At 40.2% G+C, this 20,369-nt stretch overlaps 2 protein-coding genes across 2 annotated transcripts in view; both read right to left on the reverse strand.

Moving 5' to 3' along the window:
• chrm3a (cholinergic receptor, muscarinic 3a) overlaps positions 1-20,369 on the reverse strand; it is an 83,429-nt gene that overhangs the window by 42,080 nt on the left and 20,980 nt on the right. Inside the window, exon 2 of the mRNA XM_010793353.1 lies at positions 14,595-14,709. The gene's annotated coding sequence lies outside the window, so the exon portion shown is untranslated. The remainder of the gene's footprint in view (positions 1-14,594; positions 14,710-20,369) is intronic.
• Positions 1-20,369, reverse strand: part of ryr2b (ryanodine receptor 2b (cardiac)) — a 192,107-nt gene that overhangs the window by 36,741 nt on the left and 134,997 nt on the right. The window contains 1 exon segment of the mRNA XM_010793548.1: positions 588-771. Within this exon segment, the coding sequence (XP_010791850.1) occupies positions 588-771 (184 nt within the window).

Consider the following 20,369-nt stretch of genomic DNA (forward strand, 5'->3'; position numbering starts at 1 on the left):
GTCACACACAATGCATGTGTGCTTAAGTGTGTGTTATGTGTCTGTCTCTGTGTGAGTGTGTCTTTTTTTAGCATCTGATGCTAATACCTGCAGATGTTGGTGCCATTTGCTCCCCTGCCAATCAAAGGCCAGAGCAGAATGCCAGTCCCTGAGAGCCAGGCAGCTCACCTGTATCTCAGCATCACTGCGATCACACTGTGCTCTATCTACGCCTGGAGCCGTTTCAGTAAGTCACACAATGGGCTTCAGAAAAAACTAACATACATTACCAAAGGAAAGCTGGCTCGTGTTTGAACATATCTGGGGGTGCTTCATGGAGTTTTTGAAAAATACTGTTGGTAATGATCAATAAAACCAAAGACCGGGGCGGGGAGGGGGGCAACGGGAAAAAGATTATAAAGTGTAGTAGCCCACGTCGTATTCTTTCAGATTTCTGTACTTTGTTATCCCTGTATCATCTGTATACTGACCTGTATTTATTTACATGCCTATGCCACTGTATCTGCCACCTAGACTGACCGTTTAATGTATGTGTAATTTTCGTTATATTTGAAAACTTCAATAAAAAAAAACAACAGCTAACGTACCTAGCGAGCGATCCCTCGTCTGATTGGTCGATCGCACCACGGGCAGGCTAGCTCGAACCCGGCTGCCGCGGGTGAAGTTTGTGGGGGAGTCGGCCTCAGACATGGTGTCCAGTGACTCCAGGGAGGCCAGGGAGAGGTGGTCCGCCTCTCCAACGCTGCTGGGGCCGTGCTTTGGGCTTCTGCTCTGGAGGGGGGGAGGCAACGGAAACACGATACAGTAAAAGGGTGAGACCGTGGAGACACTGGACACAAAACATTGAACAATACATGCATTCATATCGAAACGACACAAAGAAACGTGGCAAAGTTTTTGAGATACGGTGCATTCGGGGGAGTTAGGAAACAACAGTATCTGTCAATGTCATGTGCTGTGAGTCACACTGGAATAAAAACACCTTTGATGTCAAGCTTGACTCCAGCACAACAAGAAGTGAATAAACCAAACCATAGCAGTCATGCAAATGTGAATAAAAGAATCTATCAAATACCACGCAGCTCTGTCCCAAAAGCACCTCAAGGTAAATAAGGGTTTGAAAGCATCAGTAAGCCTCTAACCATTCTACAAGAGCGTCAACTTTTACTTTCCATATTCACCAGGTTCATATCAGTATGTAGTGTCTCTACTGGGACATGTCTTTGGGATTGAAGCCTTTGCACACCATTGACATGCACACAAACCTATTTAACACACTACAGGGAAGGGAGAAGCCCTTAAAGCACAACAGGGCTTGTCTAATAATAATGCTAACAGTGTTTAAAATAAGTTTTCAAACTGATTAAGGATCGAGAAGTGTGTCACATCACTTGTAGAAAGGTGAGCTACTCTGTAAGCAGATCCTCTTCAATAACTCAAAGTGTGATGAGGCCAGAGAGCCAGGGAGGCATTGTGAGGCGCTGTAAGGTGATCGGCAGAAGTGGAGGAGGCGGGACAATAACTGAGAGGTCAGTGAACACTTGGCGCTTTATGAAACGCTCCTATTTCCTTTCCTGGCAGCTGAAGACGGGTCCACCAGGTTACCTTAAACACACCTGCATGCTGCTCTCTCACACGTACGGGCAAATAAAGAATTTAAGCTTTTATATGAAATGCAGTTCTTGGTTTATCCTGAGCAGGTCAGACTCTGGGAGGCACGGCGGGACACACTTTTTAGGTAGAAATGGTCACACAGCAGCAGCAGCAGTTAGTGAGGATGAAGATGCATCACACACACACACACACACACACACACACACGATGCAGATAAGATGAAAGGCTGACTAACTCTGTGGGCCAATTGGATTTTCATCAAGTACCTCTGAATGTCAAGCTCAGAGTGAAGGGAGAAGAGCATGCCCTGCAAAGACTGAGAAAAACATGAGAACAAATAAAGAATAAAGTCAAGCCAGTGGGAGGTGAGATGGGAAAAGAAATCAGACAAAACAGAGTAACCATGGAAACACATCCACAGAGGACTGAGGAGAAAAGGAGGCTAATATGAGGTGCTAACGTATCCTCGCTTTCTTTTTAGTCTACTGTTCTGTGTGAAACTTGTCAAGCATTTAGTGTTTTTGATGCAAATTAATGAAGACCTGACACCGCAGGGAGATCCGCTGAGCCATCACTCAACTCCTGTAACTCGCTTAGGCTGCAAACCCCCACAGATTACAAACTATGTGAAGAGTGCCCTTATACTGTTTATACATGCTGATAATGACCTTTTAAAACACAGGGGTCGCACGGAGTTGACGAGTCACCTGAGAGCAGACATGTTCTGCGAAATCTAATCTGAATGATGAAAGATTCATGAGAGAATTCGATGCCCTCACACACACTGCTGTTCTGTGTCATCCTTACATCGGCTTCACATGAACGTAGTAATTATATCAGCCTAATCCAACCTGCATTCACGCTTACAAATGTGTGCATGGAAGGTGTTGGAGCTATATATCTCTTTATATTTAATAGTTTAACATTTATTTTCTTGCTGTTTATAGTGTTTATTGTAAATGTATTCTTAGTTAGTGTCATAAGTTAAAGTAGTTTCTATGCTTTTATTTTGAAGGCGTGTTTGGGCACTGGGTGATTAGAGCAACTGGTGCCCCGTTCACACAGCAACTTTAAAAAAACCTTCCAACGCTTCTCTGCTCATTGACTTTGAATGGGGGTGACGTCACTTTGCCTCGCTTTTCGCCGAACTGCATTGTGGGGAAGCAAAGCGAAGATTTCCAGGATTTTCAAGATTTTCAGGATTCAAAAGTTGAGCAATGTTCAACTTTTGAAGCTGAGCTGGAAGCGTCAGCCAATCAAATNAGGCGCTTTCACACCGCAGTACTTTTCCCACAAAGGTTCATCAGAACTTAGTTCATGAGAACTCTTTAGTTCTCATGAACTAAGTACAGATCGCGTTCACACCGGAATAAGTCCCTGAGGGAGGATTAGGCAAATGAAGCCGCTGATGTCACTTCTTCTTCTTCTGGTTTGGGTTTACTTGCAGGCCGCAAACAACTTCACGCCGTATACTGCCACCCGAAGTCCCCGGCCGGAAGTCCCCGGAGTTGGGGAATGGCTAAATCGCCAGAACGCCGACACCTCCTCATCTCCACCGCTCCCATGTTTTCTTTTGTGTTGCCATAAGTTAGTCTCTCTGCGTTTGTGCGCTGGGCTAATGGTAATGCTAATAATGCTAATGCAAGGATAATAAAATGGCGGCTTCACAAAACTTTTATGGAGTTTTACGAGGCGTGGTTTGCAATCCGCCCAGCCAAACAGAAATAGGAACCTTTTTCTCCCACGAAAGTCCCTGCTCTCTAGCAGGGACGGAAAAAGGGGGTAAAAAGGTTCTGATGAACTCATTTTAGTTCCGGCTCTTTTTGGTGTGAACGCGACATTTCGGAACTACATCGGAACTAAAGTGGGAAAAGTACTACGGTGTGAACGCGCCTAATGGGAACATTTTCCAAGAGTTAAAGCACCATTTTTCAATTGTGAGCGCAAGCATCAAACTGTTATACCTTCAATAAGTTTGATCTATACACTAAGATCTGTAAGAAATCCTCTGCCAGGAGTAAAGACTTATAGCTTTAGGATTTCAGTGCTGATTGATTTTGCACCCGACCGTTCAATTGTAAATGACACATGTATCAGTCGCTTTGGGCAGAAGATTCACGAGATTCACTCTGAAAACTTGATGTCATCTTTTTATAAATCTGTGTAGCTTACTGACACACTTTTGTTTTCAACATGCGTGGAACTCGAGGATCTGCTCTTACATATTACATCATTGCTTGACAGCTAAATGTAGTCCAGTACGTTTATGCATCGTCTTTGAATCTACCTCTGACAAAATAAACGACTATATAGCGAAGGAACTAATGAATGTATGGGCGATGATGGTAGTAATACTGTAGAACTGTGAAGGATTACCACAGATTCTTCAAAATACTTCCAAAATGAATAAAACATGAAAACGATAGAATGAATCTATATATAGCGTCTTTGGAGGACTCCATATGTGAAGTATAAAGAATATACATAGCATTATACATTTATCATCATAAAGGTCAAACAAGCTTTTGCAGAGATAATGGCTTTTTCCAAAAGGACTGGAATGCTAATACATTACGTTTCTACAGGTTAGGCTAGGGCTGCTCAATTATTCATATTTTAATCACGATTACGGCTTGCAACGATTACGAAAACAACGTAATCGAAATAAAACGATTATTTTTTATTATTATAATTCTTTTTTTTATTTTTTTTCCAGTTGAATTATACTTAAAGTTCAGGGTAATCAACTGTTAAAAACATAGTGTTCAAACATTTTTCTCCAATAAATGGATGTTTTCAAAGTCAATGAATAATCGCATTTAATAATCGCAATTACAAGTATTGACCCAAATAATCGAGATTATGACTTTTGCCATAATCGAGCAGCCCTAGGTTAGGCACCTCTCACATTGCAGGTTAATGGAAATAACAACAACAGAACACGACAGCAGCTACAGGATGGTACTTTTTGACATCAATGATCCACCTTATCCAACAACAAAGTTGAAAGAAGAATACAGGTAAGGGGTTAGAGAGATACTGACATCATATTTGACATTTACACTCATCTAGTTCCTTCACATTGGATGTCTCAGAAAAGACAGCAGCACATAAAGACCTACTGCAAACTTATATTCTCCACTCTGGTCATTTCAGAGGATATCTTGTCTGCAGACCTGCACCTTGATAGACGGGCGTTTCAGCAATCACTCAGAACCAGCCAAAACATAAAAAGAGAAACTCCAAAACATCCGCGGCACAAAAATCATCGTCACGGAGAAATGCATCCGTTCCAATTGCATTGCTAATTCTGGCACAGATTAGCATAGCCTGTAAAGAATTGCTGATATCACTAAAACAGGCTATACTAATTAAAGCCAGAATCATCAATCAGATCTTCCGACACCTTGACCCCTAAAATTGGAAGAGGGATTCAAGCATAGCTATAGTTGGAAATGAATCAAATGTTAGCATTAGAAGGTGAGTAATGAATTGGGAGATAAAAGAAAAAGCACACAAGATTATGAATACCAATACTTTAATTCCTGAATACATTTGACAAAATACATTCATTACATATTGGAAAAACTAACTTTTTTCCATCCTGGTAAAGCGAAAAGGAATGGAAAATACTTCTAGTTTGCAAAACCCTTTTACCAAAGGTGTTGTGGCTGAACCTTTGCGGACAAGAAATAATGAAGCTTGAATTGCACCCCCAAGTAAATAGCATCTCAGTGCTATCTGTGCTTTTTTAAGGTAATTTAAAAGACTAATATGCATACATTTGGCCCTAGCTACGCAATTAAGCCTCAATTCATAAGGTCCTAATGATCAGCGCCAGTAGTCACCCAGTAACAGAGAAATCATTAGCGTTCTCAGAGATATGGTGGCAATTAAAGTGCATTCATGGGGCGTTATGTCCAGTATGTCCATTCATCATGGCGGCAATGAGTGGTGTTTTGTGTTAAGCTTTCTCTCTCTCATGTTTAAATTCCTTGCCTTATGTTTTGAGTAATGCCTCTGCAACTCTTTGGTCAGAGCTTGTACTGTCACAACCTAAACATATAATTTGTACTTTCTCTCTGCCCCTGCTCTGCCTTCTGTGACAGATAGTGGTTGCAAGTGATGTGCAATTCATGGAGGTATCAGTGACCGCAAACCACGCTTTGTGAATTCACCCCTGACTGTTCAACACATGGTGCATTTCGGTTCAGAGCAGCTCTGGAGCAGAGAAAGGGTCCACAGGACAGATGCCCCCTCGTTCTATAAGCAGTTTTTATCACACAGAATGAGAATCTGTGAGTTATAATGCCTTATACCAGGACTGGTTTTTCTTTATAGATGTCCTGTTGAAAAATAAGTAGAGCTAAGGAAAGAAAAGAGAAGAGTGGGTAAGGGAGGTTGTGAGACAGACAGGGAACAACTAAGGAGAGGGTTAGGAGAGAAAAGAACTGCGTTTTGAGATAAGAGACATTTACATTTGGTTACAGCTCAGAATCATTTGGACCAAAAAGACACAATTTTCGACATAGTGGAACAACAATGAGTTAGAAAGATGAGAAGAGATGACACCCCATGTGTTTGTGGGTTGGCTCTTTTGAAACCTTGGTGAAAAATCTTGAGAGGGTACGTCTGTTTGTCAGGACAGAAAATTAGCACTGATAATGCTCAGCTAAGAAGTCTAAATACTTTACTGTCTATCTGTAATCCTTTATTGTAATAATGATACAGGTCTAAGATACAGTGTTGAGAAGATACAGTTTATTCATTCATCACCATGCTATTATGACGCATACCTTGATTTCTATCATTAACTTTGTGAAGGGAAAATTCCTGAGGGGTTGTGTATACCAAGTAGTATGAAAGAAGACCAAAAGTGGAAAGGGAGAAAGTGTTTGCTCCTTTCAAGCTGGATTTATTTATACATTTGAGGGAGAAATACAAAATGCACAACCTATTCCCTTGTATGTGCTCGACTGTAGCTTAAACATCTTGGGAAAGCCTTTGACATGGAAAACAGGACATGTTGTTGTGGGAATGTCATTGGTTTCTGGTCATAAATGAAATAAATGGACATATAAGGATATTGATTTGTTAATGGCGCGTGAAGTAAACATGACTGTTTTAAACCGAGTTGGATGGCAATAGGTTTGTAAAAGGAAAAGGTATAATTAAAGCAATTTGGATGTATCCATTGGAGACAGTGAATGTCTGTACAAAATGTAATGGTAGTCGACAACAGTTAGAGAACAAGTTCAGTCTGGAACAAAGTGCTGAGACTAACCGACCAGCACCGCCGTCCCAAGAGCCAAGCCACGGCTATCCAATTTCTTTTGTTGCAAACTTTTACTTCCCTTAGTTTTATCGATCCAGCAGTGAAACACAGGCGATGCTGTTCTTGATCAAAGAGAAGCAGAGAGATTCTAAACTAAAGTCAAGACCTGGCTGCAAATTGATATAGAAATAGAAAGCCTAAAAACCATTGATTAAAGGGAGTTTTTTCTTTTCCAAATAATATTCTGCTGCTATGTGTTGTGTTATTCCACTTTGTGCTGCCTTGTTCCAGTCAATAACCTTTAGTGGTAAAACAACACTCTTAGTGGAATGGAGTCAATACAAGTATGTCCTGAATAAACTATTTGCTTTTAAATGGACTGTTTTAAAACGTTTATTTCTACATGTAATTGAGTGCTGTGCGCAAACCACTAAAGTGTCATTTGTACTGCCTGTAGTTATTCTTAAATGTCATCATGATGTTGTGTAAAGAAGCTACACTCTTTTCAGCCAGATTTGAGCAGTAGTGATTTCTTTATTTCCAAGTTGTGTTTCCCGTAGAAAAACATTTCATGCTATAAACACCTACAGCTAAATCCATGATAGCCAACAAAAAGGAATGTGTAGCAGGTATACGTTAAGATGTATGAAGGGTCCCAAGAGAGGGGATTGTGTATAGAAGGTAATAAATATTGCAGCCATGCACTGTACAGAGGTTAGACTACAGAACTGTTTCCATCGATGCATTCCACAACCGCAGAATAACATGTCTGCGGGTTGAATGAGGAGCTGCATGAATCGAAAGCCACCACATAAAAATATATTTATGCCACAGGAGAAAAAGTGGAGAGATACATCTGGACACTGTCTCCAGCAGGTATGGGACTGTGTGTTCTGGCAGCTGAAGTAGGAAGCATAATAAAACAAGAGAATTTTGTGGTGGGAGGCGTAGGAGCAAAAAATGGAAGTGAGGGAAAAAAAACAAAAAATATTGTCGGTCTTAAAGGTATTATTCAAAGAAATGTTTCTTAAGATTAGGAAAGTGCCTTTAGCTTTCACTATGGGCATAATATAGGTATGGATATAACAACATATAAGTGGGTGGAAAAAGGTTGTTAAGACAGAGTGACTCAAGTCCATGTGCTAAAATGTCCCCTCATACAAAATGAACAACACATAACCTGCAAATGGAAGCTGTAACCATCCAGTATTCACAGTTATTACTTTACCTGGCAAGCAAAAATTGCTAAGTACAAAAAAAAGACCGCTTACACATCATTTAAGCTTACAGTATGAACACCTTTTAAAATGTGCTATGATGTTGCTGTAAATGAAGACAATCACCCAGAGATAAGGCAGAATAAGGCGAGTAGACAGTTTCTATACTTTAGCTCATAATTTCTAACATAAATATACGTTGATAATGTTGGCTTTCTTTGGCTAGTCATATGCGTTATATAAATATCAAAGATAGGGATGATGGAGAGGTTAGAAAGTCTAAGTAGTATAGCTTTGTACAGGAAAATACTTCCCCTATATCAACACATTCTCACTCCCAACTCGGCTGTTGACGTTATATCAGGGTCCCTGTCGTCACTTTCCAACAGTGCAAGGGAGGGCCCTTTAGCGTCGAGTTTCAACTATCAGGGCGTCCCATTGACTTCCATAGAGTTCCCTGAATGTTGGTAATAGACGAGTTGGGATCGCGGCGAAATGCTCTCCGCAGATCCATTCTCACAGCGTTTATCAACCTTTTTCTTACTCAATATCAAGCCAAACTTATTGTTTTTACTTCTTTATTTTAATTGAATAATGTAGGACTTTTGTTGCCGTCAGTTATGGGGAGAGTAGGGGCTCAGAATACTGAAAACGTTTTTTTTCTTCTAATTTTGTATTATTTTCTAAACCACACACTGTTATTTGCTCAACAATAACACACAATTATCCTTGTGTTTATTTATTTGTTTCTGCCAAGGCACACNGTTTTTTTCCTTCTAATTTTGTATTATTTTCTAAACCACACACTGTTATTTACTCAACAATAACACACAATTATCCTTGTGTTTATTTATTTGTTTATTTATTTGTTTATTTATTTGCGTCGGAAAGGGACAACAGGGACCCTGACATAACGTCAACATAGGCCGAGTTGGGAGTGAGAATGTGTTGCCTATATCTATGAAGTGCCCGAAAGGCATAATAAGTTCACAGATAATACAAGGCAGGAACACCAAAGATATAGAGGATTACTGCTGAGCATATAGGGCAAGTTTACTGCAGCAGGAAACCTCGATCACAGAAAAGTAAAATAGCTGTGGAGCAAACATATCGACTGAAAGAGGCAGCAATTTGGGCAGAAGCTGCCTCTGGACAAAGCAGTCAGTGGAGGAGCTGCTGAAGTGCAGGAAAGGGACTTGGCTAAAGGGTTGTGCAATATGGAAGGAAACCAAATTAGATTCATTACCAGCAACATCATCATGTACCATCATCCCCCCAAATCTCAGTGAGGGAGTGAGGGAGACGAGAAAAGACTACTGGGGACATTTTTAAAACATTAGATGCAATAAAACTGTGCAAAAGCCACCGTTACCGTATGTTATTATACATCGGTTAACAGTAGACATTATAGGATGCATTAGTATCTCATATCACACTTATGTATACTTTAGTGAGAATGACATGACTCAGTCTTGACATGACAGCACCTTTAGGCTTTGACATCAGAACAAATATGACAGCCATGGGTCTGCAGTGTTGCAGCTGTGCCACTTTCCCTTTCTTTAACACCCATGACTTCTTCAATCTCTCCCCAAAGGCTTCACCTCAAACCCACAGGACTCAATCACAGCACCCCTGTTGTTTATGAAGCTCACCACTGTCCACTGAATCAAATAACAAGCATGAAAACAGCTCTACACAGTAAAGAATGGAAAATACATAGATATCGGGCTATATGACAGCAAAGAAGTTACAAAAGTCACTTTCTTTCTATTTCAGCCACAGTTGCACAAGTGCCATGCTTTTCAGGCGCTGCAATTGGTGAAACACTTTAGAACAAACGTGAAAGCACTCCAAAGTATGTTCCAACGAACCCAACAGACAATCAACATTTAATGAATAGTATACAAAATATCTGTGTTGAGTTAGTGTAAAAGATAGGTGAAGATTGTTAAAAAAAGGAAGAATAAATGGTTCGGTCAAACAAACTGTATCCAAGCTGTTTTGCCTACACTGCATCTAGTATTCAACGTGCCACTGTGTTACATACATATAAAATATTTACTCTGGTATTGCAAAATATTAAATATTTAAGGACTTGGATCAGGATACTGCCAAAAAACATGATTAGCATTCCTAAAAAACACAGAACCTTGGCAACGGCTTACACACTTTCAGCTGAAAAAAAAAACTATTAATGAGAACTGAGACACTAACTTGGTAGAGAGTTTTTAAGGAGATTGTAAACAAAAATAAGTGTTTTTAAAATCCTTAATCCTGTTTAAATCATATCAAAACACTGTGTGGAAGGTGAAGACTACAGCAGAGTGAGATTAGTGTGTGTGCATGTGTGTGTGTGTGTGTGTGTGTGTGTGTGTGTGTGTGTGTGTGTGTGTGTGTGTGTGTGTGTGTGTGTGTGTGTGTGGACTTGTTGTATGAAAGATTTCCTTACTTAGTCGAGGATTATTCTGTAATAGCGAGTGTGCGCCCCTGAGAACTGCAGCTGAATACTTAATAGGTTTTTAAAATGTTTGAAGTATGGTAATGCAGAACCCTGCTGCCTAATGGAGTTCCACTTGTTTTCTTCACAATAACTTACCCTTTTGTTCTCAGTGGTAAACCATCAGTTTGACTGTGACAGCCCCGGTTAGCTAGAAACAGCCAACAGAGACAGACAGTCAGAATATAACAGCTTGTGGCTTCAAAAATGTAAACAATTTGAGCGTTTGCTGGACATAATGATGCATTTTGCATCCATGCAAGAATTAAGACCAACTTAGATCTAGTGCAGCGTGGGTTTACAGTGACTTCTTCAAAGGAACACGTTTTAATGATGGTCAAATGTCATGTCCGAAAGTTTCTGGAATATGTATTTACTTCTTTGTTGAAAACATTTCCCCAGTGATCTCTCCAATTGTGGGTGTCAGTTAAATGAAAAACCAATGCTTACTATGAGCCACTATCATGAAAGTCCAATAAATGTAACAATGTTACCAATGAAACAGATAAGATAGAAGAAGCATCGAGCAGGCACATTATTTCAGACAGGTAATCATATTCCCACGAATGAGATGACAGAAATGGTTTATCTGTGCTTTCCTACACTCGCATGCCTCAATGTGCTCATCCATTTCTCTAGTAAAGCCATGTTTGTGCCTTCTGCTACTGAGGACCTAATTAAATGCAGGCTGACTGAATTATATCCAATGTTTCAATGCTTTTAACCAGTCCTGCTTTTGGACATTCACAAATACACTGGGTGACAAACTGTAAACCCACTGAACTCTATATGGATCCTCTACACTGAGCCTATGCTTCCTTTTTTCCCCTGACTAATGAGCCTTGTCTTTTGCTCTTAAAAGACATTTTTTTATAAATGTTTGCTAGGTTTCCATGCCTTTTCTTGTGTTTGTTCCATTTACATAGATTGCATTGATTATAGCCTGAGGTTATTTACTCTCATATGGATACAAGTCTGCTATCAATCACTGCCTCAGTGCAAACATGATTTCCATAAAGAAGCACTCACGCCAACGGCTACTTTTAATAGTCACATTTTTTGTGGATGAGTTGAATTTAATTCTTCATTTTATCAGAGAAAAAGCTTTGCCACAGGATGCACTGTGTACATACAAAATCAGCATTGTTTCTCTCAGGAAATGTGTCGCTTTAAAAAAAGTGTATAGCTTTAAAACTCTCTCCATTTGTTTTCATTCAGAATATAAGGACCACAGAGAATGCAAAAGATTATTTGTGGTCAGGGACACTCAAAAAAATAAAGTTTTGTTGCAAGCTTTAGGCTATGGATCAATACAAAAGCCTAACCTACAGCACACAACAAACATATTAAATATTATTCCTTTTTGTTTTCACCCCCCAAGTAAAAACCTGTCCTTTACATGTGCAGTAGGATCTTTTCCATACTTGATTATAAAACAGAAATGCAGGGCCTGGATGCCATTATGTCCGCTGCCAGGTCACAAGGGTAATTTCAGGCCGTACAACCATCATGCCATGTCTCTGACACGCATATCTATTTTAGTTTCTAAAGACCTGCCTGTCGCCCTCCTGCTGTGCTAATACACTGTCTTCAACATTTCACTGGTTCTCATTCAAAATCAAACCCCTTGTCTCAATCAAATCACACATACATTGTGTTCATGCAGCAAAGCTGACATTACTACAGGCCATTTATGTATTACGGCCCCTAATCACGTTGCATATTATTAAAGATCACATGTATTATTAGTTGCAGTAGTGGAAGTAGGATTAGTGTTTCGGTATTGTGGTTGTCTTTTCAGGCTATTTTCAATATTATGTTTGTTTATTTTAATTTTTGTGCGCATATATTTAGTTTCTGCAGATAATAACTTACAGATGGTTAGCACCCTCCACTGAGTGCTGCTTCCCTATATGGACCTTGGTTTATGCTAATAACAAACTGCCTGGAATGTGCATCCAAATTATCATGAGACAAGATTCACCACCGATTGTACATGGGTACATTTTATTTTATTGGCTTTATGGATGAGACACAGGGTTCTCTCTTTCTCTGATTTAACGAAAGGTTTAAGTAAGGTTTATGTTCTATATATTGTTCTTATTTTGAACAAAGCCCAACACTGAAATCAGCCCATTAAATAGCACTGCCTCTGTAGCCAAACAAGCATAGACCTCCAATGTTGCCCAAAAACCGACGACTGTAAAAACACATCACCGAGCCTCGCTGTTGCACAAGCTGACATGTCCCATAATTATGATGAATATGTGCATAATAGTATATTTTGAGTCCATCCCACATAAACCTTCCTGCAATGTGTGGAAGCCAAGTGTGTATTTATCTGCAGCAACAACAACAATTCCACAAAAATACACCATGTAGTGAACCTCAAGCTTCAGTACCCAGCTAATGAAGGAAGTTAGTGAGAATTTAATGCTAAGATTGATTTTGTTTAATTCTTCACTAGGAACAATAGGGTTAGGGCTGAGTGCCATAGACAGAGAAGGGTGATTCGATGTAGTGATGTGCAAGAACATTTGTTGTTGTTTTTATCTTTCTAATTGGAACCCTGACAATGAAAAAATAGAATAATGGCCGCCTCATTTACTCCCTCAGAGTGGATATAGACAGCAATTTGGTAAATGGGCTGCATTTATACAGCACTTTACTCCATTTAACAGAGAGGACGGGCCATCATGAAACACATGCATTGAGACAATTAAGGTCTTTGATGTCTGATCAATCCCCTTCATGATAGGTTTTTCACACATATGCTCACACACAGTGTGGCAAGTTACTTCCAAAATGTAATACAGTACATATTACTTATTACTGTCTTTTTTAAGTTACATTACAATATTACTGTCTCTTGAAATGTAATGAGTTACACTACTTTTATATTACTTTTGAGTTACTTTACCAAAAATAACCGCAAAAGAATGGCTAGGTATTTTGAATGCTAACATGTAGTTTAGTGCAGCTCATTATACATCCAGTGAAGGGCGATGTGGTATAGCTTAACAACTGTGTAGGCCATTAAGGCTACTAACAACTTTTATTACACGGCTTAGTTGAATACTCGATTCTGATTGTAAATTCTTAAAATGTGACACGTTGTAATGCAGTACAGACCGCTGTCAAGGACTATAGTGAAGGTTGCTAAGGAGGATCAAAAAAGAGAAAGGAAAAGAGGTTAGAAGACGGAGCGCTGGACGTCAGATAAATCACCAGAAGAAGGCAGAGAGGAAGTAAACAATAACAGGAACACGGAATGGGCTCGGTAGTTTGTTTAGTATATGGCCGTGTAATAAGCGGGATAATGTGCAGCGAGGTGGTCATTATGGGGAAAGGAACACGGAGAGGCTGATCAGGTAACCGACGCGAAGCGGAGGGATCTTGATGAGCCTGAAGGGTAAACACCAGGTTTACTAATCTACATCTACCCGGTGTCGGAATGTCTCGCGATGTTAGTGAATTCTTAAAAAACAAAACACCATTTAATTTCGGGTTAAAATGTGTTGTAACTGAGAATTGTAACGGGTAGTATATTACCCAAATTTCATTAGTAATGCGTTACATTACTTCGTTACAGCAAAAAGTAATACAATACTGTAACTCCGCTACTTTTGTAGCACGTTACACCCAACACTGCTCACACACACTTAATTTAGAAATGAAGCCTCGTTTTTGTATTTTTATCCTGACTAGAGTAGTTATCAACATATTGGGCAAAGGAAAAAATGGCATGTCCTAAGCTTGGATGAGTGGATTAATGATTCAGGGGGGAACTTTTTCTTTTCAAAGATATCACTGATAAAAGCCAAGAAAAAGAAATTAGATATGGTTCTGTTTTAGAGGACTTCATTTAAAATGTCTACTGTAACATGCACATTGAGCTCGGAGATGCACTTTGTGCCAAATGCTGACAGAAGGGGGAAGATGGTGTCATTTGTGAATACGAGAAGAGATGCTCTTGCTCTTAACTCACCAAATGTTTTGGGGAGGTGAAGTGTCTGGAGGTCACCTTTCAGCGGAGTGCCTTTCGGTGTCCATGATTTCTACTGCGGGTGCAAGATTATCCTCCTCCGAGCGGGTCATGGTGTCTGGGAGGCAGACAGGGAGCAATGGGGCAGAGGGAGAAGGAGAGAAAAAGGCAAACAGTTTAAGAGGATGAGTCCAAATTAGGAAGTCTAACACCTAAAGCTCGCTATATTTTTTAGCTTTTCAAACGACAGGCAAGCTTCAACAGTTGGAAAAACACATCACGACACGTCATTAACGTTTCAGCCAAAAATGACTTCTCATTCTCTCCATGAAACATACATGTAGCCTTTTACAGTAGAGCCAAAGGTCATTAGTCAGCCACTAATTTGTATATCTTCTTGTGTGTCGCTGCCAAAAAAGCTCATATTGCTCTCAGTAATCTACCTTTCCATTTGCAGCAGTGTTCAATTATTTCTTTATGCAATATGTTTTAATCAAGGATCTACTTGGGTAGTGTAGCTTCCATTCCCCACTGGATAATATCTGTCAAAGGGAAGAATGGCATGTCTTCATGACTCGGGAAGTGTTCATGCCTTATATAGTCTTGGTCTAGTAGTTGCCTGCTGCACAGAACTGGATCTAGCCGGGGGCTAAGGAAGCAGACCTTATGAGAGCTCATTAAAGCAAGTCTTAGAAGACAAATATGAATGTACTATTTAAAACAAAAACATTTAGCCTCTTTTCAAAAATAATCAAAGCTAATGGAGCGGATCCAAGACTGAAAAGGCTATTATTAATAACGGAAGTCATTGCTGGGTTGGACGGGTAAATGTAAAGAGTGCCAGATTGGAGGGCGGTGAAGACAGGGAGTCAGTATTAATATCCAAACAATTCATTCCCCCTTACAGTTTTAGGAAACAAATGAGCACCCTGGTTTCCTTTTCGTGTTATACTTACAAATGATACCTCAAAGGTCAGTAGAGGAAGCATTTCTGTTGTAATGGGGAGTTAGATGACATTTCGGGGCAAGGACGATTCTCTTTGTAACACTGACATTTTCACTTGCTGCATAAAGATCAAACTAATTTAAATAAAAATCCACGACTGTTTTCTTGCTTTGTATAAAAAGGCATCCCAACAAGATGGAGTACTTCATCCTAATATGGACGACCTCGCTTACTTAGCCTATCTGCTCCACATTTAGCTGAGTCTGCAGGGGCGTTCTCGAGTGAGACATAAAGAGAACTGAACGAGACAATTACCATTTTCAAGTTTCTACTTTATATCTGAAAACGGGCTTGATCAGAGTCTCAATTTGCATGTAATACCCTGTGAATGAGGAGGCTCTTCCCACAATGGTATGAAATGGTAATTATCCTGATAGAGTGTGAATGTAGATGTACAAAAGCTCAGCAATTTGAAACTGAAATGTGTCATACAGTACATGCGAGGGCCCCTCCTTTAATGTAACAGATAAAAGGTCAAGTAATTATATAAGCTTTAGCGCTCAGTCTCACAGTGAATATTTCGGAAGAAGAACATCTTGCAAAGCTCTTTTTTCCGAATGCAACTGGGAGCTATATGAAAAGAAAATAGTGTTTAATCGGTAAACTTTGTTACATGTAATAATAATATAATAATTGTTACACCAGACACAAGGGCATGCACTCAGATTAAAAACATGTTCGGGTCTGGAGGCAACTATAGATGTACAGTTTGAGAAGAAGTGTGTGTTTTCAAATGTGTTACAATCTCGAGATTTTAACTTTTAAAAAGAAACGTATGACACACTGCAGAATTCATACTAAAATTACAGTTTTACAAGATCAAGGAAGATATTAACTTCTGTCTGTGTCAATTGAATACTTTAATGCATGGAGAAATATATGAGTTTCTTTGGTGTTCATGCAGCTAGGAATAAAATATTTCAGATTTTGCTTATCTTTCGTTATTTAAAGTACGCTAATTTCAAATCTTTTGTGTTTTCACCATATTCCACTTTACATCTTATACTCCAAAAACATTTATCAGTAAGCTACTGTTTGTGTGATGCAGTTGCATGGTCCAAAACCTATTAATGTTGTGATGCATGAATATCCCCTTTGTGAACACTTCTTTTATAATCAGGCCAAGTATAAACTTACAAATAGACAGTAAATCCCAGCACACATTTAGCTGCAGTAAAACTTGTTGGTGCAAGGTGAAAAGAACCACCTGGTGACTTCCTGTTTATTAAAGGAGGCAAAGTGGAGTCTACATCCTCCTCAGGCCAACATTGCACCACAGGGCCACAGTGGTACACAAAAGAAACCACTGAGGCAACAACTTCAACATGATAGGTTGGATTTTGAGGATTAAACACTTCAAATCTCATGACACTGACTCACAGTCACACTTCTCTCCTTCTCTTAAGTGCGGTCCCTTATCTCACCCAGCTATACTCCAATATAAATCTACTAGCAAAGCTCTTCACATTTATTGGCCGAAAATACATTGGTATCACCTCTCACTGACTGCTTATCCTGCCGGGCGGGTGCTACAAAGCGAGAACTACACAGCAAACCTGCCCTTGATTAATGTCTTTTACGACCTATCTTATTTGACTCAAACACCCAGTGTCGAGTTGATTTAGGACCTGCAAGTTCTGTTGGGCCACGATAAAAAGGGGGTTTTAACTTCTTTGAATGCTTATGCAAAAGGAGAAGAATGTTTTACCGAGTCTACTCCTGATATAAATTGTCAAGCATCATCTTAACCTTTAAGCAAATACTTCATTTGTTTCACCACGGTAACTGCTTGAAATGACTCAGTATCTAATCACCTGCTTGTAAGGACTTTGCAAGAGCCTCTGCTCTGTGCCACAAATGTTTTTTTTTAATTGAATTGATGGTGTGGAGGAGTATATGTTGTCTCCAGCAGTAAGTATGCATAAAGAATGCGAGAAGCACGACAGTTACTGTGTGTGTGTGTGTGTGTGTGTGTGTGTGTGTGTGTGTGTGTGTGTGTGTGTGTGTGTGTGTGTGTGTGTGTGTGTGTGTGTGTGTGTGTGAGTGAGAGTGAGAGGGAAAGTTAAGATAGACATACTAAAAAATAACGGAGACAAAAGGACGGAAAGTATGTGTTTCTTACGGTTGAACTGCAGCTGAGATTAAGCCAAGGTCATCCTCTTACTTATGACATACATGGAGCCAGACTGAGTCTCTCAGTTGGACGCTCTCCATCCGCTCCCACTGATAAGAGTGGCTACTTCATGTGCAGCGTGCAGACACCACGGCTCTGCTCTGTGCGGACCCAGAGTGATTAAAACCACATTTGGATTTGCTATAATCGCCGTGAAGAAAGACAGTTTTCTCACATACAGTGGGGCAAAAAAGTATTTAGTCAGCCACCAATTGTGCAAGTTCTCCCACTTAAAAAGATGAGAGAGGCCTGTAATTTTCATCCTAGGTATACCTCAACTATGAGAGACAAGATGAGAAAAAAAAATCCAGAAAATCACATTGTCTGATTTTTAAAGAATTTATTTGCAAATTATGGTGGAAAATAAGTATTTGGTCAATAACAAAAGTTAATCTCAATACTTTGTTATACACCCTTTGTTGGCAATGACAGAGGTCAAACGTTTTCTGTAAGTCTTCACAAGGTTTTCACACACTGTTGCTGGTATTTTGGCCCATTCCTCCATGCAGATTTCCTCTAGAGCAGTGATGTTTTGGGGCTGTCGCTGGGCAACACGGACTTTCAACTCCCTCCAAAGATTTTCTATGGGGTTGAGATCTGGAGACTGGCTAGGCCACTCCAGGACCTTGAAATGCTTCTNTTTCCTTTACACGGATCAGTCGTCCTGGTCCCTTTGCAGAAAAACAGCCCCAAAGCATGATGTTTCCACCCCCATGTTTCACAGTAGGTATGGTGTTCTTTGGATGCAACTCAGCATTCTTTCTCCTCCAAACACGTCTAGTTGAGTTACCAAAAAGTTATATTTTGGTTTCATCTGACCATATGACATTCTCCCAATCCTCTTCTGGATCATCTAAATGCTCTCTAGCAAACTTCAGACGGGCCTGGACATGTACTGGCTTAAGCAGGGGGACACGTCTGGCACTGCAGGATTTGAGTCCCTGGCGGCGTAGTGTGTTACTGATGGTAGCCTTTGTTACTTTGGTCCCAGCTCTCTGCAGGTCATTGACTAGGTCCCCCCGTGTGGTTCTGGGATTTTTGCTCACCGTTCTTGTGATCATTTTGACCCCACGGGGTGAGATCTTGCGTGGATTCCCAGATCGAGGGAGATTATCAGTGGTCTTGTATGTCTTCCATTTTCTAACAATTGCTCCCACAGTTGATTTCTTCACACCAAGCTGCTTACCTATTGCAGATTCAGTCTTCCCAGCCTGGTGCAGGTCTACAATTTTGTTTCTGGTGTCCTTTGACAGCTCTTTGGTCTTGGCCATAGTGGAGTTTGGAGTGTGACTGTTTGAGGTTGTGGACAGGTGTCTTTTATACTGATAACGAGTTCAAACAGTTAATACAGTTAACAAGTGGAGGACAGAGGAGGCTCTTAAAGAAGAAGTTACAGGTCTGTGAGAGCCAGAAATCTTGTTTGTTTGTAGGTGACCAAATACTTATTTTCCACCATAATTTGCAAATAGATTCTTTAAAAATCAGACAATGTGATGTTCTGGATTTGTTTTTCTCATTTTGTCTCTCATAGTTGAGGTATACCTAGGATAACAATTACAGGCCTCTCTCATCTTTTTAAGTGGGAGAACTTGCACAATTGGTGGCTGACTAAATACTTTTTTGCCCCACTGTACATGCGTTCTCTGAAGACAAGAGCTTCAACATGTAATTTGGAAGCCATCTTAGACTACATCTGCCTAGGGACATGACTGCAACAAAAACACTTGTTTAAGATTTCTCGGTGCTTTCGTAAATATGTAAGCAGTTTATGCACTGGAAAGCAGAGGAAGCACATTTCAGTCACACCTACTGCTCAGTGGAGAATTATTGTGCTAATGGACCTTTCCAGACACAAAGGTGGACGGGGATATTCTGTTAATTGGTTTATGCATGACAGCCGGGAAACTCAACTGCAGGCTATCAAAGAGGCCTGAAACGACTTAACCCAAATAAGACCTTTAGAAGACTGCCAACAGTCCACATATTTCTCCTCAGTGTATGAAGCCTGTGTGAGAGGTGTACGTGCAGCTCTCTGACCAGCAGGGCTGCTCTGCTGTCTCCAGATCAACAGTCTGTCACCACCCTGCCAGCTAAAACTAACTTTAAAATGTATGAGATAAAAAAAAAATCTTTGTGGCACATCAGGGAGGACACATTTTACCTTCTTCCGTAAGCCTTCTGTTGCACTCAGGGAAGCGCATGAAATCAAGAAGAGGGCTCGGTTAAGGACAGCAGCTTAACAGAGAGAAATATGGGTGATAATAATTCTGTTAGGTGAGACATTACTGTTTATAGAGATTAGATAGGCGTCATGTTGGTGCCAGTCTCAAGGAATTGCAGGATGGTAACATATTTTACAGTGTTTAAGTGCCAATAAAATTATGAGATGATATTTGCTGAACTGGGAGGACGGTGTGCGGGGCAAACAGAAGCACGCGATTTTGCAATTAAAATGCACCCTGTACGCAGATCACAGCGCATCACCCCAACAGAAAGCATGCTCCTAGATTACCACAGACATAGCGTAAATCTGTGAGCCATCTGCCATTCCCCCCCCCCCCNCCCCCTCACACACGCACACCCTGCCTCAGGGGTTTTG

This window comes from Notothenia coriiceps, unplaced genomic scaffold (assembly GCF_000735185.1).
Source record: "Notothenia coriiceps isolate Sejong01 unplaced genomic scaffold, NC01 NC01_scaffold00001922, whole genome shotgun sequence".
NCBI classification, from domain to species: domain Eukaryota; kingdom Metazoa; phylum Chordata; class Actinopteri; order Perciformes; family Nototheniidae; genus Notothenia; species Notothenia coriiceps.